The 24,757-nt window shown below is 37.1% G+C and overlaps 1 protein-coding gene across 3 annotated transcripts in view; it reads right to left on the minus strand.

The window, feature by feature from the left end:
* The window catches only part of wdpcp (WD repeat containing planar cell polarity effector), a 71,250-nt gene that overhangs the window by 18,372 nt on the left and 28,121 nt on the right, over positions 1–24,757 (minus strand). For 2 of the 3 annotated variants that reach the window (XM_055172484.2, XM_055172483.2), the window contains exons 6-12: positions 24,446–24,505; positions 23,775–23,889; positions 20,342–20,478; positions 16,224–16,415; positions 9,694–10,339; positions 2,644–2,832; positions 1,611–1,734 (exon numbers count right to left, since the gene is read on the minus strand). In XM_055172484.2, coding sequence (XP_055028459.2) covers positions 1,611–1,734; positions 2,644–2,832; positions 9,694–10,339; positions 16,224–16,415; positions 20,342–20,478; positions 23,775–23,889; positions 24,446–24,505 — 1,463 coding nt within the window. The remainder of the gene's footprint in view (positions 1–1,610; positions 1,735–2,643; positions 2,833–9,693; positions 10,340–16,223; positions 16,416–20,341; positions 20,479–23,774; positions 23,890–24,445; positions 24,506–24,757) is intronic. The other variant, XM_055172485.2, reaches the window with a different exon arrangement.

Consider the following 24,757-nt stretch of genomic DNA (forward strand, 5'->3'; position numbering starts at 1 on the left):
TAAGAGAGAAAAACACACTTTTGAGAGGTTACACAACCATGTTTAAACAAATTATAGACCCTTGGGCTAGTGGCTGAACTGAATTCTGGAACAAATACCTTGTTGAAAATAACAAATGTTTTGGTTTCCTAAAGACAAGGGAAGATGGCGATCATGGATCACCGCTATGTGAAGGGAGGTTTGGCAGCCAATCTGCAGTAAACACTGTATACATTATATAGTACACATTTTACAGAGTAACGTTAGCTCAGTGTAGTTTTTGATACACTTTAACTATGATTTGAACTAAGTTAATCTACTTATTTAGCTTGTTATCAGAAATAAACTACTCTAATAAGAAATCTGTTTTTATTGATTCTGTGGCGAAGTTTACCAGAAATTAAACTTGAAGAGTTTCGGTGCAATACGAGAGAACCACCGATTTTTTGTTTTTTAAGAAAGATAGTTTTTTGGTTGTGGATTCGAATTCATTTCAATGCAACTGCAGTTGTTTTGATTTAAACCTTCATAACTTAAAAAATACAGCTAAGTAGCACCATAAAACAAAATAATAACATGAAAACATAATAATAAACATGTTTTCACAAAAATGTAAAAAAATGGATTTATCTTGTTTTGCAACAAAACTCTTCACTTGTTCTACGAAAGCTGTTTGTTTATGTTGTTATTTGCTGAAACCGTCTATACATTTGGGCAGTGCTTTGCAAATTTTCCCACACAATGAAGTAGATATGTGAGGGAGTGCTTGAATGAGGCAGTTAAAGGAAGGCGTGGACAAGCCTTTAATTTTAAAAAAGAATTTTTCTTTGGGTTTGATACTTTAATCTTTGTGACTTCAAGAATCTTCTATATACACAAACCGCTTTTGACACTCCAAAGGAAAACATGAATTTGCATCATATGACCCCTTTAACAGAATTTGCAAAACTACTTTTAACTATAGTTCACCCAAAAATGAAAATTCAGTCATCGTTTACTCACCCTCATGTTGTTACAAACCTGTACAAATTTCTTTGTTCTGATGAACACAAAGTAAGATATTTTGAAAAATCTTTGTAACCAAACAGTTCATGGACACCATTTACTTCCATAATATTGTTTTCTCCAACTATGGAAGAGAATGGGTTCCACGAATGGATTGTTTCTCAAAATATCTTCCTTTGCGTTCATCAGAACAAAGACATTTATGCGGGTTTGTAATAACATGAGAGTGAGTAAATGATCACAGAATTTCCATTTTTGGGTGAACTATCCCTTTAAGTTAACAGTGAGCAAGCCTAAAGGGCGACAGCGGCAAGGAGCTAAAACTTAATTTCACTTGTTGTGAAAAAACCTTGTGAGAAACCAGGCTTAGTCAGGAGATCCAGTTCTCTTATGACATGCTACAGCTGCACCCCATAACTTTTGGGTAAAATGAAAACTCAGAATAACAATTATTAATTTTAAATTGGTTTAAAACTGTGGCAGATGTAAGCAACTGATAAAAACTTAAACAGAGATTGCAATAGGGGCCTTTGTTGTTCATTTAAAAAAAAAAGTATAATGAAGAATTATAATTTTGAGGCAATTGTCAAATGTGTGTTTTGAGGTGTGTAATTGTGTGTGTATACCTGAGGAGATGATGGAAGAATCGCCTGGCATATCTGCTGATGGGATCTCTGTATTCCAGTATAACAGTGTTTGACAGGGGTCTGGATGGGGCATAAAACATCCCCAGAGCTGCTTCTAACTGACCTGAAGTCACACAAACAACAGGATCCAATATATTAGCTTAGACAAACTGGCCCAGTAAACAGTATTTGGACACGCATTAAAAAATCTGAATGTCACTGCATTAAATAAATACAAGTTTAACATTAAAAATAAAAAAAGAATCACAAGCACAGTGTTAGATATTTTGTACACATGTGTACTTAAATTACCCTAAATGTTTTTAACAATTTTCACTTTTACCCAGTGTAATGCCCCTTTTAATAGGGTCACGTGTCAAAGGTGGTACACAAGCAGAGGTAGTGTCTAACATTCCACTGCCATCACTGTGGGCTTACTTTATAATGTAACGGTTACAAAACTTTACTGATTTACTGATTTTTGAGTCCCGTTGAATTGATTCATATCGACAATAAAAGTGAATCTCCACAAATTACATATTTTATACATACTGTATTTTGTACAATATATCTTTTATTTTAGCATTACACACTTGTACAGTAACAAACCCCCTTTTGTAAAACGTGTTGGTAGAAAAGTTTGCTTCTCTTTAAAATAAATGCCACATGGTTTTATTGAGTCAGGTTTTGCAATAAGACTTTCATATTTTGAGGAACTTCTAAAAGGATCAAATCATTTTGGGGTTCACTGTACTCTACTAAAATGGTTTTAAACCTTTTTTAAAACTTCAAATCTAAAAAGACGTCAAAAATTAAAAACATTGTCACTTAAATTTTTTCTGCTCTCCAGTCCTGTGCATATAATTCTCATTATTATCTCATATAACATGATTTAAACTGTGTTTCTTACGAAGTACAGAGCATTTAATTTTGAGTGCGTATTGTGAACTTCGACTTTCTCTGTCACTAGTTATGTTTTTAGATTAGCATCTGTTAAGAAATCAAAGACTACAGGTCTGAGGTCAGTCTTTACCCTCAGTCTGGTGGTCCAGTGGCATCCTCAGCAGGTGATCGTTGATAGAAATAAGTGAACGGTAACACTCAGCTCCCATTATTGCCCAGTCCATTTTACCCAAAATTCCCAGTGCTGCATCCACCTCTCCATGGCTCAAACGGTGCTGTACTAGATCAGCTGGGCCTAACTGAGCTCCATTAAACACACCTAGACAAAGAAAAATCCAGTTCAGTTCATTTGTCCCTGTACAGGAAAAGTAAGTTTGCAGCATACTCATAGTAAAAAGACAATTGGCATACATGTACAACATATATTAAGTACTGTATTATTATAATAAAAAGTTTTCATATAAAAAAATCATACCAGCTGGACATCAGATAATACTAACTCTTTGCAGGAAACTTCGATCCACACAAGCTCAGCTTAAGCAGCTTGATTGCAATTATAAGATACAGTAATACTACAAAATACATAATGGAAATTCAAGTTTGAATCTAGCTTGCAACATTTTCTGATATCATTTGCTACTACAAAATAGCAAAATGTTGAAAGAAAAGTCACAATTACAAGAAACAGAGAAAAAACTAAGAATGACAGTAAAAGCTCTGGATTGTATGAAGTAGAAGATCTTTAGAGGTGATGCTTTGTAAGACTGCCATTGACATGTGGATCGACCTTCAGCTTGTGATGTTTCCCTATAGCACTGTTGAAAATATGCTCATTTTCCAGCTCCCCTAGAGTTAAATATTTCATTTTTACCGTTTTGGAATCCATTCAGCCTCCTGGCGGTACCATTTTTAGCATAGCTTAGCATAATCCATTGAATCTGATTAGACCATTAAGCATTAGTGTGCTCAAAAATAACCATAGAGTTTCGATATTTTACCCATTTAAAACTTATAATTACATTGAGTACTTAGACCGATAAAAAATGTAAAGTTGCGATTTTCTCGGGGCGGATATGAACTATACTCTCATTCTGGCGTAATAATCAAGGACTTTGCTGCTGTAACATGGCTGCAGCAAGCGCAATGATATTAAGCAGTGCCCGAAAATAGTCCTCTGCTATTGAAAGTTACCAAGGGGACTATTTTCAGGGGCTGCAAGGAGCTGTAAAAGTAGCATATTTTCAAAAAAGTGGAGTGTCCCTTTAAACCATAGTAGTGAGAGTATAATAATGTAACGTATAGAAGAGTTCTAAGTTAAGCCAATGTCAGCTGTCTCTCTAGGGATTGAGAAAAAAGTCCTAGGAGAAAAAAAACCTTACTTAGTCAGTAGAAAGAAGTCCTATGAAGAAAAAACCCTTGAGAGAGAGCCAGACATAGCTGAGTCGAAAAGAAAGTAGCTAATGGCCAATAAAATACCTAAAAATATAATGAAACACAATGTACTGAAGTGTACAATAAAATGTACAAAACTAAATTAACTAAATTTATAGACTGATTTAATTAAATCTAAAAAATATATTTAAATTGAACAAAATCAGGTTCTTTGTTGTGGACCAAAAACTCTTTGGTTGTGATTGTGGTGTGGGTGTTGATAGTATCATAAGAATGGATTATACACAATTCCAGAGAATTACCATGCCTAAAAAACAAATAAACAAGATAATACTAAAGTACATTTTCAGTTATTGGTGTTCATTGATTTGCAAAGCTGATTTTACTTTAGTTTTATATTCATTATGCTAATTCAGAACTCCATGTGTTTTGTAAACGACAAACTAGTTTTTTCCTGCACTTCATACACTTTGAAGTATTTGCTTAGCGAGTCTCTCTCTCACTGTCTGTCTCTATAAAACAACAACAACAGAAAGTAATTTGTGAATCGATTTCTTTTGTTAAGTTACTTTTGTCACAGGTTAGTGTTAGTGTCTGTGATCACCTGAGGCACAACCGCACAGACTGACGATGCCTTGAATAATGTAACATAGCTTCATACAGCCGTATTGGATCTACTTCAGAACCGGGGCTACACTTAACCTTGTTTAGTTCTCAACGGGAGACCATTAGCTACAAACATCTCAAAACAATGCATACTTTAACACTATTGATGAACATCACACAAAAACCCAAGGCAGAAATATGTCAGTGAATAAACCCCACAAGGCATTTTTCCTATTCATATTCCTAACGCCTGTGTATTAACATGAATAAACTTTTCTACTCTGTATAAAACAATGAGTACCTGTTTTGACAGAGCTGACTATATTTTCAACTCTGTAAGATCAACCCTAAACCCAGTCCTCACAAAATCCATTCTGACTTTTGAGAGTTTATTATAGTTATACATGTTTATTAAGACGATTTCCACATGGGGACTGCTCACAACGTAATCTTATGGGACATTTGGTACTTGAAACAAAGTAAAAGCTGACACAAAAATCATCCATGCATTTAGTAAGGAATAATTGACGACGGGCCATTGAATTATAAGAAAATAATGCTTCGCGTTGTGCCGCATTACCACCTTGGACATTTGACAAGTTAGGTGTGCGGTTTACAGAAAAATAATCAACACCCATAGAACATTTCTCAGCCAATCAGAATGCAGCATTCAACAGACCCGTGGTATAACTATAGTTTATAACTGTTGTTGTGACCAAAGCTGTCCTAACTCATCTCTCAGACTGAAATAACCTCCCGTGGATGCTGGGAGCAGAAGGAGGCCCCATTTTGCGACAAATGACACCAAGGCCACCATTTCTTGTTAGTGAATTGGGAATGGAGGTCAGAGAGGGTCCAATTAAAACTGCATGTGGGAAATTAACAGGCCGCCTCCCGCAAACCCCTGAAGAGCCACTAATGTGACTAATAACAGAGTACAGAGAGAAATAACAGACCTCAGAACAGCCACAGAAACCATGCAGCGCTTCTTACACACCAACATAAAAACACACACTTTGTGACATAGTCGATGACACTTAAACAGAAAAATAATTCAATGAATGATTATGAATTGAAGATGAATTTTTTATTCAATTCTGACTTATGATTATGATGGCAGTTACATAACATTACACAAAATGCTGGGTTGGGTAAATGTTAAAAAGCAGTAAAACTGGGGGTAATTTTTCCCCCTTAAAGTTTTTTTTTAAGGGACTTTGTTTATCTTTGTATTAAGGACAAACTTATAATCATATTAAACATATACTGTGAAATGAGTTTATTAGGTTAAAATAAACCGTTCAATTAGACGTTATGCAATCTACGAAGTATTTTCATTTATTTATTTATTTAGTATTAATTATTATATATGGACATATATGAACAAATGTGATGGCCAATGTGATACAACCAAAAGACTACAAACTGTGATTCTCTGCAATTTTCTCTCCTGTTTCTAAATGCCTATAAATTAATCTTGTCTCTTTCCCTCTTTCTCAGCCTAGCTGCCCCCCGCATCCACCCATACAGCAGCTCTCCTGCGCAGAGCACGTGCCCAGATGAGATAACTCGAAAAAATAAAAAACAGGGGTGGGTGAGCAAGAGAGAAGAGAGGGAGCTAAAGAAAGAACTGCTTCCTTGAGAAGACTGGAGCTCTGCCAAACCTTTCATCCTCAGCGCGTCCGATTCACTCACTTCATGTAGCAGTACTAGTGATATATGTCAATAAATATGGGTGTGTGAGCAAGACAAGCCCAACAAACAAACACATTCATAAACAAAACTGCAAACAGGGAAAACAAATGCTGCTCACTCGCCACTCAGAATTATCAGTTGGAAAGGATGCACTTTTGCTTTCTTCATCAAAAACTTGGCAGGCGATCAGACGAGAGGGAACTGTTGTCTCCCTCTCTCTCTCACTCACTCACTCGCTCTTACTTTCTACCTCTCTCTGATAGGAAACTCTTTACCTTCCTGGTGCTTTTTGTTTAAAACTGCAGAAGAGTTGCTGGGAGTCATTCAGCTCAGTTCCAAAGTCAAAATTAAACTCTAGGCATGGGAAGGTTTTGATTGGCAAACGTTATCTGGTGCCCCGAGGGGCAATAAACCACTGTAAATGATTTATCAGAGAAAAACATCCCAGAATGCACCTGGAGGTGGCAGCCCAAGGGTGGCTATTGACCTCGGAAGACTTGGCCATTGCCTCTGCCATTTCCTCAGATGTCTATTTGCTTTTAAATTCCATAATGAACCCAACAGGAGAACGAGAAATCCAAGTCTGGTTTTCTGTAGTCTTTGCCTCAGATGCAATGCCCACAGACTTCCCACAGTCCGTCTGATGTACGTTACACACAAAAATGGCAAGCACTTTCCTGATCTGGCAAGCCTTAATCTGATTGGCTATCTTTATGTCAGAATATAAAGTTAACAGTTTTTAATAATTTCTCTTGGAAACAAATACCAGTCTACAATAAGTGTTTTTGAGGGTTAAGTTAATTGCTGAATTAGTTTTAGAAAGGTCTGGGAAATAAATTTTTAAAAGACATTTAGGGGCAGTTAGACTAGTCATAGACTAAAATAAATTTAAGAGCTGTCCAAACTGAAAACAACTTGCGCTGACATATCTTAAATTACATTGATGCCCTTTGTTTTGCCTCAAAATGCACAAGTAATGTTTTTAGACATGTTTGTTAAAACTATATTACTTAATTAAACTAAGGCCTAGTCCTGATTTAAGCTAATCTCTGTCCGGGAAACCAAGTTTAAACTAAACTTGATATTCATGACCAGACTTAAATATTCATTTTTGTAAATTATATATTGAATGTATAAAAAGATGTTTAATGCAACTTGATTATTTTAGATCTAACAGCATGTTAAAACAAATTGAACTGTTCTGTGGAGGGTTCTTATCCAGATGTGTTACTATATACCAGGGGTTCTCAAAGTTTACATTCAAAGGTCCAAATCTGAATTCTCATCATTTTCATTGGTCCGGAAAAACTTTATGTAAATCATTTGTTTATAAAACAAATTAACACAACAGTTTGGGAAAAACATAAGTGTATTTTGCATTTAAAGTAAAAAATTTTTTTTAAACATAAACACAAGAAATATGCCAAAAGTAACCAGGTGCAAAATACAGAGCAACCTAATTAGAGAAATGGCATAGTTTGTTCTCCATCAGATAAACCGCATAAACCGTGGCAAAAAAAGTGTGGTTGGTAGGCAGAGACACTGACCAAAATTAGGGGTGCACCTATAAATTGGCTGATGATGCTTGCTATGCTTCTCAATGAATTACGGTGAAATGACGCTACATCCATAAGCCAGGGGGCGCTCTCGTGCAGAAACTCAATATGCGCTGCAGACGAAGAACCAGACACACGCAGCTCCAGGAAATGTCTTAAAGGTGTAGCGGAGGATTTTCTCAAATTTTAGAAAAGAACCGCCTTCTATACTTTTAAAAAAAATGCAATTGCACAACACTCCTGATTGACAACTAGGAGGACCAATAGTCTTGATGATCCACCCGGAAAAAGAAAATCTTCTGCAATACCTTTAAGGATATAGTTATATTGCTGTTCTTCAAACCTTTTCAGGTATTTTCATGATAATAAAAAATATGTATAAAGATTATGTTTGACGAGTGTTGATTTTGCAAATGCATGTTTTAAACGACTAAAACCAACAGTGATTTCAGATCGATAAGGATTTACTGATCAAAAGCCGTAGTACATGAAGTACCTGTTCATAATATCTGGGTGTGATGGCTACAGCGTCACACAGGAAATTTTTAAATAACTCGTTTTATTTTCGGACCAGGAATACTCTTAAATCTAAAAAGAAAAAATAACTAAACGAATGGTTGACAAGTTTAATATGCATTTGTAAAATAGCAAATGCACACATTTAATCAATCACATATAAATTAATGAACTTGTAATATGAAGTGGACGCGGGTCCGGATCCGGACCGGAGTCCGGACTTTGAGAACCCCTGCTATATACAGTCTGGAGTGCTTTGCATTACTATTGGCATAGAAAAGGGTTTTAGATTAGATTAAGTTCTAATCTCTCTGGCCTTGCAGTTCCATAATTCTTTATTATTAAAAAAGGTCAATTAAAAATTATTTTAATATCTTTGTCAGGTAACCAAAAGTGTCTTCATTTGATTTATGTACTGGGGTCCCTATTCCTCCTCTCTATCCATTTAGGAGTCCTGAAAAAGGTTGAACATCTCTGTTTACAAGTAAATTATTTTAAATGTACCTGTGCTTGTGTTCAGGAAATATAAATAACATCTAAGTATATATAACTGAATATGAAGAGTTTGGTTCCAAAACGCAATAAACGCCTTTTTTTAAATAGTTACCTCCAAAATCTGGTCAGTATTAAAAGTAAATTCTTAATTTTACGCAAAATCCGATATCTGCCGTGTTATTCTGTCATCTTTTCTCCCTTTTTTTCCCAAAACGCAATAAATTGCTCTCCTCCTTCTCTGCAGACTGCAATAAATCCACTCAACAAATCACAGCACACCATTCCACGCATCATAAACAACAATGGCGGCGTGTGGAATACACACGGAATCCTAATTTTCCTCATCTACTTTGTACTACAACAAACAAACAAAAAAATTATCAAAGTCAATTTCAAGCTGATCGCTGTCAAAAATGTTTAGCGACAACGTCCCAAGGATAACAGCAGCAATAACAGTGTTATTAATATGACAAAGTAAGTGTTTTCATTAATGCCATTAATATTTGTTTTTAATCAGTGTATACCACTAGTCAACTAAATGAATATACCATGGAAAAGATTATGCACATCATTTATATATTGATTCAAAAGATTTATAGCATTTTGAAAAAAGCTTGTCATGCATTTATTGCATTTTGTGAAAAAAGAATCAGTTTTATAATAAATCTTTGAAAATCAAATTATGGATTTGAATTTTTTTTTATTATGATCTAAAGATGCTATGTGAAAGTTTGTAACAGAAAATAGTGGTTTTCATCTTGTCACTTTCTTGGTATAGAAAACACGCTTTTACCGAAATTAGTCAAAATGGATTTATTGCGTTTTGGAACCAAACTCTTCATATATATTATAAAAGACTCACAGAGTTTTAACTGGTTTATCGTGATTTCAAACAAAGAAACATAGGAGGTTCCACTGACCGAGTCTTAGTCTCAGAGTAGCAAGCGGCCCTCCATGAAACCAAAGCAGCAGTAAGTCGTGAGTTTCCAGACCATCATTTCCCTGAGATATTGGACAGCAAGCCCACTGGATGCCCTCCAGACCACTAGAGGTCTTCATATGACTGGACAGCTGAAGGCTGGGGCCTAGAGAACCAGGGGCCGGTTCCTCACTCACTAGCCGTAAAGGAAGAGGTGACAGCCCGATGTCGAAACACTGAAGCTCCCCCTGACCTCCGCCCACCATCAGTAAACCTCCTGAAGGATGCCATTCTAGCAAAGAAGGCATCATGGAACAGGTGGCCCACATAGAGAGGCCTGTCTGTCTGTCAAAAAGAACCACAGAGCAGTCCTGAAGCCCTAGGAGAACCCAGCGCTCCATTGGATCATAATTACAGGTTATAGGTTTGGATGTGAGGGGTATAGGAGTGCTGGATAAATTTTGGAGACGCCCTCGGGCACATTCATAGATACGGGTATGAACATCAAGAGGCTGGGGCTTCTCGTGCAGCTCAGACACGGAGTGACTGGCCTCCTGGTGCAGCTCCACTGTGAGGACATTGTAGGGTTGAGTTAGGCTAAATCTGCAGTCTATAGGGTTTCCATCAGTTCGGATAGAGCTCAGAACCTACATAGAGACAACACAGAGAAACAAGAAGGCAAAAAGTGATTTTACAACTCAGAGTTACAATTGCAGGATAAAAGTCTTTACCTAAATTCTTACATTTTCCCCATTCTGGACTGTGAATGTTTATCAATGAAAACCCGTGCAGACTGTGTCTGTCAATTTTTATGACCAGATTATGCATGATATATTCAGAGAATCATATACTTTTTCCTGTATGTTATTTTTGGGGGTCATCAACTTTATATAAAGTGTAGTAAGTGTGAGCCATGTACATAAGGAGTTTTTAAAAGATGGAAAAAAATAGGAAAAAACAACTTTAGTGAGTCACAGGTAATTCAGGCGCTCCATTATTTTGGACGAAAGTGAATATTCAGCATGAGCTCCTCATCGCAAACTAAACTTACTCCAGCACTGAGACAGTAGAAATCACAGTCCCAACACACGTGTTGAGCAAATTTGTTTGCAGATTTAACCTCGAAATGGGCACAGAAACAACTTATAAGGGTCCTATCAGACAGCAGCATACAGGAAGTATGGATTTACCTGTAGTATGTGTGTTTGTAGTGCAGATGGTGAGGTATGGAGTTGTAGAGAGAGAAAGAGCTGGCACAGGACGATGGAGCGTGCGCCAGAGTAGGAGACTAAGTTAAGCGGGTTGCTGATGGTTTCTGTGGAAGCAGGGGATGAGTTTTTGTCATTTTTTTAGCCATAATCCCCCCTGGGCCGACTCCCGCTGCACCCCAGGGGGTGAGAGCGGTTTAGCGAGAGGGGCGGGAGGAGTTGTGCTGACAGCACAGAGGGAAGATCCGGAACAGTGCCAGATCTCCACAGAGCCAGGCCCCGCTGAGACACACCTGCCCCAGCCACATAGGCTTCCACTCCGTGTCTGTCCACAGCTGGGCCCAGGCTCAGAACCAACACCCCATTGACCATTCTAGCAAAAGACCAATGCCCAACTACTGCTTAGGCTAATACTACATTAATGTTTCAACCACGATGACTTCACAAGAGCAAAGCTACAACTGTTAAAACCTAGCTAGGGCTAGGTTAACACCTTTATAGCACATTTTAAGATGGTCAACTCACTGTGATAATGCTTAACTAATACCCTGCTCAGAATTACTAAGATGTGCGACACTCTTAAAAGGTTTCAAAAGATGAAAATTCAGACTTTGTACATTATGCTGTTCAGGCATAATGTTACAGACTGACAGTTTCAGTCCTCATTTACTTTGTATGGAAAACAAACAGCGTCAATATACGAAACAATAACAGAAAAAAATGATTACAGAATTTCTGTTTTTGGGTAAAATAAGCCTTGAAACACATACATTTCTGGATTTTAATACAGACACTTAGATCTTATCACACCCAAACAATGCTGCGCTTTATTGTATGTGTAAAATCACAAAATAGACCATCAGGAACTACAAAGAAATGGGTCATTCTACGGAAATGTCAATTTTTCTGTCCCTAGCCTTTATAGAAATATAACACAATATATTATTTGAACAATTACACCTTCTTGAGCCATTAATGTAGCAATATTTGATTTTTATTAATTAATTAGAATTCCAAGCCACACAGAAGTGCTCGTCCCCAGAGTCATGTACAGAGGGAAAATGCTTTATTTTGAGATCAAAAACAGTGTTTTATTCCATTTGAAATACAATAATGCGTCCATAACTATATCAGATATATGATGTTAACTACATTAAAAAACTAAATGCTACATAAATATTTTAAAATATATAATGAAAGTAGTGGTCCCCTGGAGTTGTGTCACTGGTGTTACCGTTTAACAAAAAAGCTTTTATTTTTAAATAAAAATCACAATGACAACATCACTTGCCTTCCTTCATTCAATTTCCTGGAGATCTATGAAGAGAAGCCCATGGTAAGTCCACTATCTCTTTTCAGTTATCAGAAATATTCTCATTTATCTCATGATTTCACATGAAGCTTTTAGTTTAAGTCCCTGGTATGACCTCCTTTATTGTTTGGGAATTGGAAAAAACTAGAATACAAATGGATTAAACTACTTAATGTAGTGAGTATACAATGATTGACAAACATGTGGTTTGATACTTTGCAGCAGTAATTTTATAAAATAAAGTTTTCATGAAAATTACCTTCCTTATGGGTAACACCAGTAAAGATCAGTAACACCAGTGACTGGTGATTTGTTGTGTCACTGGTGTTACTGTTTTTTTCATTCCCATTAAATATAATCTTTCACATGTGACATCATGATAATTTTAAGCTGCTACACTTAAGAATTAAGCTTTAAAGCTGGAAAAAAATTATATTTAATAAACACCTTTAATATTGCTAAAGAAGTAAGGTAACACCAGTGACAAAAAACATTGTGTATGCAGTCTTTAAGCATTTATTGTCTACTCATAAAGTCAAAGAGTAATCTAATAATGTGGTCTAAGTTTAAATGTTAGAAAAAGAAATCAATTTTAAGACATCTTGCCATGCCAAAAGTGGACGTTTCTGTAGAATGACCCAAATAACACAATCCACACACTTGTTTATCCAGTTTAGTAGTACGGTAGCCATAGACAGAAAGCACTAAGCTCTTTACCACGGTAACACTAAACAAAAACTAAAAGGTGAAAAAATAAAGGAGAGCTGGATGAGAGGCTATATGTTTGCCTCAGCACTGGGGGACATTTAGAGTGTCTTTCTCTCGCCCGTCACAAAGGTTTTAACATCTTAACAGAGTGATCCTCCTTAAGACCTGCATTCACACACAAACATCGCAAATCCCAGAGTCGCTGTTGAAACAATGACAGATTCAATTTCACAAAGACAAACGCCATCTCAGGGAGGTGGGGGAGAGCAAAAGAGAGAGAGAGAGAGAGAGAGAGAGAGAGAGAGAGAGCTGTAAGTGAGTCTGTTAGTTATTGGTTTCAGTCACTGGTCAAAACTATTCTTTCTTTTCTTCTCCTCTCTGGACTTTCTTTTGCAACTTGAAAGATAAACCTAGAGAGGTCCAGCTGAGCAGCAGGCCTTGTTCACAGCAGTAGAGCGCTTTGAGCCAATTTTCCAGCTCAGAGAGCAAACAGTGTGTGAGAGAGAAAGAGACAGTGGGAGAGAAAGAAAGAGAGGGAGAGAGATGATGATGAAGGCAATCTATGAAAGTTCTTGCTGCTGAGTCTCTGGTGTTCTGGTGTGTGTAAGTTTGTGCTGATCAGATGCTTGTCGGGCCGCTGTGGCATGAAATCAACACAGAAACATTTGCTCTGATGCACCTGCACATGCCAAAGACTTTAACAGGGGAAATCACACTCCACCTGGACCTTTCTATAAAACATAAACTGGAATCATAATAGCAGCTATCATAAATGACAAAGATTGCTAGCGATCCTCACTGACCCTAAAGAAAGCAAAATTCTTACAGTGGTAATTTGAAAGACATTGAATAAGTAAAACTAGAAAACATTAATCCAGCATGAATACTGTACCACTGAATAAACTAAATAAATTAAATAAAATAGGTTCCTTAAAGGTTCTTGTTAGGTTGTATAGTTCCATAAAGAACCTTTAACATCCACAGAACCATTCTTGCAGAAAGGTCTTACAGGCTATAAAAAGGTAAGAAAGAAATTGAGGAGCTCAGATCCAAAAGCAACCAAACACCACCTCCTTCGAAAATGACATAATGATATTAACCGAATGCTCTCAACACATACTGTACGTTCATCAAATACTTTCGATTCAAAGCCGATTTATCCTGGCCTCTGACCCCCCTTATAAAAGCCTCTAAAAGTACATATTGTACATTTATCTTTCAAATTTGTTTTTTTTACATTTAAGTAACCAGAAAGGTACATTACTAAATTTTTATTAATTATATACTCATATTTTAACCATGGTGGTAAAACACGTCACTAATATGTATTACCTTTTTACAGATTTTTTTAAAGTTGATTTTTGATCAACTGTGCCAAAGCAACAAAAGACAATTTGTGAAGCGCAAGACCTCCCAAATTTTCTGTGAAGGCTCCATGGTCCACATACGAGTTGTTTATTAAACTCTGAATAATAATTACTTTTAAATGATTTTACACACCTGTAATTTCACTCAGAATAAACAGAACTGATATGCGTTTAGTTTAGACACAAAAAATTTGGCAATTTATAAACAAGAATAAGGCAGCCTGGTAAACATGCAGATCAAACGAACGAAGAGAAGTGTTCTGAGAGAGATAATAACAAAATATTCAACAACATCTAGTGCTTACGGAAAATAACAAAACAGCTCTACTAATACGCAAAATAATATTAGATAAAAAAAATATCAAATGTATACTAAAACACTACAACCTTAAAAATGCAAAATAAGTACTGTATATAAAAAATATTTTTATTACAAATCATTAAATTCCCGGAACAGGGGAATTGATTAAAAATGTTAAACGTTTGCATAAATAAGTGTGTGTGTGTGAGGGTTTTGGCAGCGTGTCTCTTGGCAGCGCTTATCTGAGAGGGGTAAGAATTAAGACCACATAGGGAAAGAAAGCGCACTTTTTAAATGCTGAAGACTAAGCAGAAAATGGGTTTAGCATGCAGATAGCTAACTTAACAAAGGGAACATATATATGAGGCAGAATTGATTGAAGTGTGTGTCTGTGCGCCGAGCGAACCGTTTGATTCACCGCTCGCGTCTTACATAAACTGCTAGCTTGATTTCACACCACGGATCTGAAAATGACAACAAACACTTTAATTAGAAACGATGAAGGCAAGAGAGACTTTAATGTTTTTTAACCATAGAAAAATGAGACGGAGAGGGAGAGAAAATAAATAGGTGGAGGCCTAGGATAAATCCAGGGTTCATTTCCAGCCAGAGCAAGCCAATGTTGCTTCACGCTGTCCCCCCCTTTGCATTTTTTTAATTTTGGATTTTCCACCCTTGTTTGTTTTCATTTGACGCATTTGCGATTGGAAACGGTGCTCTATTTGCCCGAGTCTCTCATCCCCTGCTTCACGAGCAGAGATTTTACATATGTTTAAAACCAAAGTGCCACATGGCAGCTTAATATTGCTTGCTGATTTTTTATTCATTACCATTAAACAGCAGCTGAGATGCAGAAAAATGAAAAAATGGAGAGATGTAAAATTGGATGGAGAGTGCTATCAACAGTTCCTGTGACTTTTACTTATCAAATATAGGCTCGAATTTGACCACTTTTAATAACAATGGCTAAATTGGAGAAATGACAACAATTCACAGATTCTCCATTTATTTTCAAGTGTGAAAAACTGATGTATTAACCTCATTGCCATGCAAATACAGTACATCAGACCAATAAATGAGAACTGATCACCTTGTTGCTTGTGATGGTACAAGAAATTCACCCCCAAAAAAGTGTCCCACATTACAAATCCCATATTACCCCAGTACATGAACACAACATTTCTGGAATCAAGAAATAAACTTATTTATACATTTCTGTGTATACTGCAGTATTGCGTAACTGCAGGTTACTGGAGAGCAGAACATCAACTATGATTGTTAGGAGTGTTAGCTAGTTAGGGGGTAGAAAGGGTAAAGGTCAACTGTTCACATAAAGTTAAAGTAAACAGTCTGCACTTAACAGCAGCTCACTGAATAAAACACAATAATGACTGGTAAAGCATGGCACAAAAGAAAGGTACAATTGTACAAAAGAAAATGGCTTAAAAAAGGCAAAGAAACCTTGAGCAGCAGTGCATTCTGCCAGGGCATTATTAAAACGACTTCTATTATTAAGAAGGTCATGGTTATTAATTGACCTTCAATTTACCCTCATCACCACAGAAACATCAATGCAGAGAGAAGCGCAAGACCAGCCCTAAAGAAACATGTGTGCACGAGTGTTTAACAGCTTACCGTAAGCCCTGGAGTATCTGAGCAGGCAAGCAGTACCAGATTGGCTCTTTCCACTGCACTAGGAATAGGAGACCAAGGTCTAACCTCCTCATTACAGAGCGGCCACCAGCACACGGCCATATCCTGAGCTTGGTTCAGCCCCATCCGGCGCTCCACGCGGCGACCTCCGCCTGGTACGTCCACTAATGACACCTGGGTGCAGAACAACGTATGCAAAATGTATCAGACACTTTCATCCCAAAACATCTATAAAACATGACCTGTGCACAACACATTACGGTAACTTGTCAGTTTGTTGATGTGGACTGAGCGGTTTTGAATAGCAGGGCACTGGTATCATGGTGAGGTTTTTAATAGATTCATTGAAAAGCATTTTTCAAGGGCGTTCGAAAAGGTCTTGTTATGCACACTGCTTACAAGATCTCTAGGTGTCCTCACTTTCCTAAATTCAAATTTGGGTAAATATGTTTTTACAGAGTGGGCAAGGCTAAACTAGGATCAGATTCTGCTTTGTAAGACCCTCAGTGTAAACAGGAAAAATATAATAGGATTGATTAACAATCAACATACATTTTATTAGTTTGATTTAAAACTATATATGGTACAGTAGAATTTCAACCTTATAACCATTCTGACAACTTGGCTCACCCCTGCTCCACCTCAAATAAAAACAGTTTTGCACAATTTCCAAAACCACCTAAATTACAGAGTTTTAGAATAATTAATTTTCATTAAACTGCTGAATAAGCATGACTGCCAAATGACATTAACATGAGACACACCTGATTGAGACACACCTGCTGTTCCAATGATGAAGCTATCAACAAACAAAGAGCTATAATCGCTCAATATTGTCTAGACTTAACATAGACATAATAACTGAGTAATTCTAAACAAGTTTCTTTGATGGAAGCAAAATTTAAATCTGTGGCACAGAATAAGTGCACAGAATAAGTGCAATATGGAGCAATACCCTCTCCAACACTACAGCCGTTTCACCTTTCTGTATTTAACTGTATGTATCTCATATCTGGGGCAGCTCTTCATGTGCTTTTTCAGCAGTTCTGGGCTGATGTTTTAATGCAGATTTTTCCCAGACCATTAATGCAGTCTTTAATATGAATAAAAGCATGAAAATGCGATATGGCTCTTACAGTGCCAGTGCCTATTCACACAGCATAATAGCAAGTATATTTCCATATTCTTGATTCTGAACGGGCTTATCAACAGAGCAAACACAGAGTCTCTCTTTAAGTCAGCAACTCTATACTTTGCATCTTTGCAAGCCACTGGAAATCTTTACAATAAACAAGTAATGTTAATTAAATCAATTCAAACTGTGGGAAAACAAAACCGAATCCATCTCTCATCTCTCCGTTTCATTTCGCCCTCCCCCAAAACTTGATTCCCCATCTTGCCTGTGCTTGCTGGTCAGCAATAATCAAACCTTCTTTCTGGAGGATTAAGCTCAAAGCTTAGTCCAGTGGAGCAGTGGACGGGGACAGCCGAGCTGGAAGGGGGGTACAGTGGGCGGGGGTGGCGTCGGGGGGAGGGAAATGCAGGGTTTTTTTGGATGGGGGGGTGGGCTGTACGTTCCCCGCTTATCAGAGCCATGCCACTGGAGCCAGCTACACCACAGGAGAGATAGCTTTCATACTCGGGCTGCTGTCGCAACAAAGCGCACCAGTAATGCGATAATGTTCGGGTGTGGAGGGTGTTAAGAGCCTGACGTATTTATGTATTGTGTTTAGTCCATAATCAGACCCATCCAAATTGTGATCTCCACACACTTGGTCTACGGCCCATTAAAATGAGGTTAATGCTTTCAAAAGAGAAGGAATAAAGATTTTTTTTCTTTTCTTAAATTCCGTTATGAATTTAAGACAAGTTGCTTTGGAAAGACTGGGAATAAATGGGATGAAAAAAATTGAGCGATCACCTTCGTTTCCCCTTAAGAGGAGGGGCAGACTTGACCCTACGCCCCGATTCTAAAGCAATGCTCTATTGAAATCACACTACCTGACTGGCAATAAAAAGGGTAATAATAATAATATTTCTGTCAGTCTGAACATTTCTGAGATCATGCATATGCATACATCAATACTGATTATACGGAACATCTTTACTAATACAATGTACAGAATTCTACCAAGCTCATAGTACAAAAATGTTTTTCTTGTTTTTAGATTTATTAAAGCTATTGATATGAGTAAAGTATAAATATACACTGAAATAGTGCTATGGCTCTAAATTTTAAATGATATTTTGCTACTGACCCAAAAACAACTAAAACATAATAATAGGCTTTTTGGCAAACGTTATGAACAACGCAGAAAACAGGTCTCATCGCCTACGCTTGTCGAAAAAAAATTATAACAGCAGTATAACATCAGCAATAACTGATGGCAGTATCTATAAATATTTAAAGGTGCAGTGTGTAATTTTTAGAAGAATCTCTTGACGGAAATGCAAAATAATATACAAAACTATATTATTAGGGGTGTATAATGAATAGTTAATAAAATAATATAATAATTTCATAATGAACCGTTATGTGTTTATTACCTTAGAACGAGACCTGTTATCTACATGCGCCAAGGGTCCTCTTACATGGAAGTCGCCATTTTGTGCCGCCATTTTTCTACAGAAGCCCTTAAAGGGACACTTGACCCATTTGCATAAAGCTTTGTATAGTTAGAACCCCAGTCATGTTTTTGAATGGTCATGCAACATTTTCTCAGTTGCCACTGAGACAGGAGAAATACAGATTTCAGTGTGGCACTTCCTTCTTTCAAAGATGTAAAAATCATCATTTTGCATCATTGAAAGAAGGAAGTCCAATATCTTTGTTGAGGGAGTGAGACTACAAACACGCCTTTTCTCGGTCAAATAGGCACCAAATTCTAAATGCATGTTACATTTCGACTACAAATAAGACACACTTCCAATAAAGATTAATGTTTCTACGGGTGAAATGCTCCTTTAACAGACAATTTTTTATGCTAAGTTGTCTCCGACGATGACATGTTTGTCTGGTGGTAGCTACCGTAGCTTCTCTATGTGTTTCAAAAGCAAGGGGTGAGCAGTGGACTAAGCCGTTGGTTGCAATTTGCAACCTCCCCACTAGATGCCACTAAAATTTATGCACTGCCCCTTTAACGTATTCAGCTAACCTAGCTAGTTATTTTTGTTCGTTGCATTTATTCTGTTTTAGTATCTAAATGTCAGTGAAAAGAAGAAAAATAATAAAGCTTTAAAAAATATTAATCTGTATATGTGATGGACATCGGTCATGCTCATCTTTCGTAGCTTCTTTAGAGGCATCTTGAGTTAAACATCTATATTTAATGAAGCACATGCAAAAGACCGGCAACGGAAATTGCCCACTTGCAACAAATTAATGCAACAACGAATGATCTTATAAAAATGTAAAGGTTTCCTTGTTTTCAAATTTATATTTATGTGGGACGTTTACCATAAGTTTATCCAGATTAAGGTTAGATTTTTCCACCTTGAATGTATCTTCACATTTGTATCTTTAATTTTTTTCTGACAAGAGTATCTAATATACAGAATTATTCAAAAAAACATTATTCATTATTCAAGCATTATTAGATTAAAATACTGCATTTCAAACACAATTAATGCAAAAGACAATTAATTACCAATGTCCAGTAAGGAATACAGTATTTATGGCTAGGAACATTTTCTACATTCATCTGCCATGGGCAAGTGTGGCAAAATGTTAATTTTGGGCCATTTATACAGACACACTGTCATAAAGGATTTGATCTCTTTATAACAAGACAAGTGCTGTGTGTTTGGACCTGATGTTCCCCACAGGTGTGCATTAGAGAGGAGCTCCAGTAATCATAGAGTTACTCGTCCCAGCGGTAAAAGAAAGCAAGCAAAGCCAGGCAATTATTACAGCTAAAAGCCCTGTGGAAAGAGCCAGACCAGCCTCATTAAAGCTTTTTAATTGAAAGCAAAAAAGGCAGTTCTGTCTTTCCTCTTAAAATGTGATAATGCATGTTCAAGAGTGCATACGTGTGTCTTTGGGCATGTGTTTAATACATGTGCGTGTTTGAGAGAGGTATGTGCACGCACATGTGTGTTACCTTAATCTCAGCAGCTATGAGTTTCTCCATGTGCCGTGTTAGCTCAGGTGAGCTCTGGTTCTTCCTGTTCAGGTAAACCTGACACACCTGACTTCTCTCCATCAATGAGAACAGCAGGAAGCGATCTCCGATCACCGCTGAAAAACGCAGAGCAAGGTCAAAGGTCATAATTCACATGACCTCTTGAGACAATATGAGAGACAGACTGCAAAAATGATTCTGCACATATACATTATCTAAATACGAATCCTAACAAAAAACACATCATTATTAGATAACTTTATTTTATTTCTTAATTGTTTTTACAACTGAGGGCATCACCAAATATAGCTATGCCACCTTTCATTGACTTCTATCGGTCTAATACTAATTAGACTAGTTAATGATATTTTGCGTCCCCTAACCCTTAAAGCGAAACCTCACACAAACCTTTTTGCTCTCTTAGATTTTCATTAGGACATTTTTAGCAAATTTATCAAAGGGATTATTGGCTAAACCGCTATATTGTCAGGTTTTAATAATTGGTTCTTTAAAAATGCAGGCAAAATCTAAACCATAAGCACACATATTAAATTTGTACATACCGAACCATTTCAGATATACTGTGTGTTTGAAGGGCCACAGAAAGAAAGAAACTTTTTTTTTTGAAAAGCATTACTAGGCTATACTGCGTTCATGTTAAAGAGACATTTGCAATGAAACTGTTGACAAGCTCTCCACACTGTGATTAGCAATTAACCCTCCTATCCTAAAGAAATAATCTGTTTATGAAACCAATTAAACAGCAGGAAAAATTTAATTCATCTTTCAGTCTTTTAAGTCTTTCAGACTTCAGGTTTAGTTGAAAATGACATATAGGGCTGGAATTTCAAACCTTTACAGCAATTAGAGACAGAATATCTCTTCTTCTGCAGACATTATGAATCATCAAACATTTAAGCATAAAAACACGAAGCTCATTTCAAAAGAATAGTGTGTTAAACAAGGCCCTTCGTCAGGCAGAACCTAACTGTAAATGTAGTCATGACAACAATTTAAAAATGTTATTTTAAATGTTTGTGGAAAATACACAAATTCACTAATGAGCAACTCTAGCATTATGGATGTGACATCTGCAGTCAAAACTGCAATAAATTCTCAAAAAAATGCATTTATTACATATATTAAATATATTGAACCATCTTATCTCATTTATATTTTCCTAATCCCCTGATAAAATTTTTGTCTACTTTCTATTTTAGATAAGAGAAACATATGTGTCATGCATTATGGATGTGACAAAAAGTTTTTGGGAGACTTCTCATACTTTGTAGGAATTCCGTGAATTAAAAAGGCACAATCCAGAACCAACAAATGGAAAAAAGGGACATCTCCTCAAAGAACATTTGATATTTGTTTTAATTTAATTTTGTATGCGCATGAGAACAAATATGGACGTAACAATTTTCAAATTGGCCCTTATGTTAAATACAAAAAAGCTTTAAAAAATGTGCATGGGTATTTAAACCACCAAATATTGACATTTATCACATTGTTAAAAACTTTGGGTAAAAACTTTTCATAATAAATTTGACATTTGTATGGAATTGCCCTAATAATTGAAATATTAAATCAGGGCTCAACATAAAGGACTGCCCCGTGGCCCAGGGCAAACATGAGAGACGTTTGGGCCAGTAAAAAGTATTGTCACTTGCCTGACCGGGCCAGTGCTTCACCCACAGTCACTAAAATATATTTTCATCAATGTATATTATTTAACATCTTGCAAGCAGACATTTACTTGGGTAAAACACGACGACCAATGCAATATTTTGCTGACAGTTTGCAGGTAAAGCAGAAAAGTTGGCAGCCTTTTTTTCGTTGGAACATATCTGTTGTATATGTATGAAACTATATTTGACTTTTGAATTATTATTTTTAAATATGTGACACTGACATTTTTTTATTGGGGCCAGTAAAAATTTTGGCAGGGTAAGTGAAAACCTGAACCACTGGCCCAATCGGGCCAGTATAAAAAATTCTAGGGGTTCAAAAAAATGTATCCTAATAGTAGTTTTGGTAACTGAAGGAATACATTTATTATTCTTTAGCTTAGCCACTTTATGCTAAACTCCACTAAAATGTTACAGATTATTTACTTGACGTATTTTCCCTTTGATGGAAAAATTAAATACTGAGAATGCTTTTAAAAGATTACAAAAATTCCAGAAAACATACTTGTGTAATACAGATCAGTAATCACGGTCAAATTAAGGAAAGATTCCATAATAATCCCTTAAAAAAAAAAATCTAAATTTGTGTCCACTGGTTGATAAACACGGTTTAGAGCTTGTGAGCATCAGCAGGTTAAATGAGGATACATTAATAAATTACTTTAAATCTGCTTAAAGCGTTAATACAACGTTTTTTTAAAAACAGTTTAGAGAACTGTCTGAAAAGCCTTTTCGCAGTACAGTTAAGTCACATAAAATGATTACATTATTTGAGAATAAAGTATAAAATTCCAACGCCACTATGGCGATGTACTATATAATTTGTTTATATTATCTAAATTTGTACAGCAGGTCTATTTGGGATAGAGTAAGAAATTCTTGTGACAGACGTACAGAACTGTGCTCTTGTTTTTTGTTCATTCACATCTTTAAAGATTTTTTGGGGACATCTTCTTAGTGATTGTACATGCAACAAAAATGAAATTAAAGTTACAAAACCTGTACCAGTAATAGGTAGTTTAGATAAATGGGTCTATGAAATCACTGGGCAGTCTTCAAATGTTTAATCACGGTCTACTGTATTTATTGTAGTACTGATGACGATGCCAAGGCGAAAACAGGCCTGTGTGAATGTATCTGAATAAGTGACAGATGTATAAGCCCTCCTGGCACCCCCACCCTTACACACTCTCTCTCTCTCTCTTACACACACACACATAATTACTCTGGTAATTAGGGGCTCTGGGGGCCTGAATGGCACTCTATAGGGGGCTACTGGGAAAGGGAAGGGGTGGGTTAACTAGAGAGAGAGGGAGAGAGAAAGAGTGGTTTGTCAGGTATCTAGAGACCTGGCACAGACAGCTTTAGCAATATAAGCTCTAAACAATAAATGATATGAGAAAATAATTAGAAGATTTGGGATAGTGTCCAATTTCACAAACCTGAAATAAGACAGGGAGCAATGCCAGACCCCCCCCCAAGATTCAATCATGAAGAAAGAGGAACCTGTGTGTGTGTGTGTGTGTGTGTGTGAGCGTGCATGTGCTCGTGCCTTTCTAACTTCCACTGGGAGTAGCGAAGAGTGAGAAACAGAAGGTACAGCGGTTCGTGACCTGTGGGAGTGCACGCCGCCCAGGCCCATGCTGAGAAAATGAGCAGTGATTGTAACTGCAAGAAGAGAGAAAGAAAAGAGAGAGACGGTAGCGTGTGCATTTACTCACCATCACTGATGGTGTCAGCAGGAAGTCGCCCTACTAGCGTTCTGTCAATGACCACCCGTTCAACCTGAGCTCCGCCCAGAATGAGAGTCACCAGTACACCTGATGTCAGCAGCATCTACACATACAGTACATTCACACAGTCACAAACAATAAATCTGTATAAGAAATTTTGACTGAAGTTTTGAAATTATGTTGACTGATAAAATTCTAAAAATATGCCGTATGTGGCCAAAGAGGGAATTTCATCTCTATATCATCAGCGAACCAGCCAAAAAAGGTCACAGAGTCTAATCAGACCCTGCTTCTGGGCGGGCAAAACCATCACCAACCACCAGACAAAAATCGAATAACGTTTGGTCTTCCTGACCTTTAAAAAAGCCCGAAAATCAAGCACTTTCAGTCTGCAGAAAATACGCGTGGAGCGGTGCACACGTGTCTGAAGAAGCCAGCATAGGGTCCACTAGGGATTAAATGAAAAACGGCTGGGCTACAGTTGATGTGTCTGGAAAGGGAATCTTTTTTTTTATCTCAGAGATAAATGCCCGACGCCTGAGAGTATTTGACCAAAACAGTCTGCATATGCTTGTATTGCATGACCTCTGCTACATGAACCAACTCATGCTAAGGTGGCCTGATGCATGCTGGGTACTGGTGCATGCTGGGAAAGGTACCTGACAGCACTGCTTAGCTCTCCATCTGACACTCACGATCTGGCTTGACTGCAGCAGCTCCTAAAAGAGTGAGAACATTAAAACAGAGAGAGTTTTTTGTGTCATGCACAGCATCGGACAGAAATAGGTAGATGCCGTCAGGGCGTTTTTAGGGTCAGGTTTAGAAAGATGTTTCCAGTTTCAAATACAGAGAGGCAGAAAAAATGAGCCCGAGTTGCCCTGAACAAAGCTGGGTTTGTGTGAGAGAGCCAGAGGCAGAGAGAGAGCGCCAGCTCACGGTCCCAATCATCCCCCTCAAATATCCCCAACGAT

The sequence above is a fragment of the Misgurnus anguillicaudatus genome, chromosome 7 (genome assembly GCF_027580225.2).
Source record: "Misgurnus anguillicaudatus chromosome 7, ASM2758022v2, whole genome shotgun sequence".
Taxonomy (NCBI): domain Eukaryota; kingdom Metazoa; phylum Chordata; class Actinopteri; order Cypriniformes; family Cobitidae; genus Misgurnus; species Misgurnus anguillicaudatus.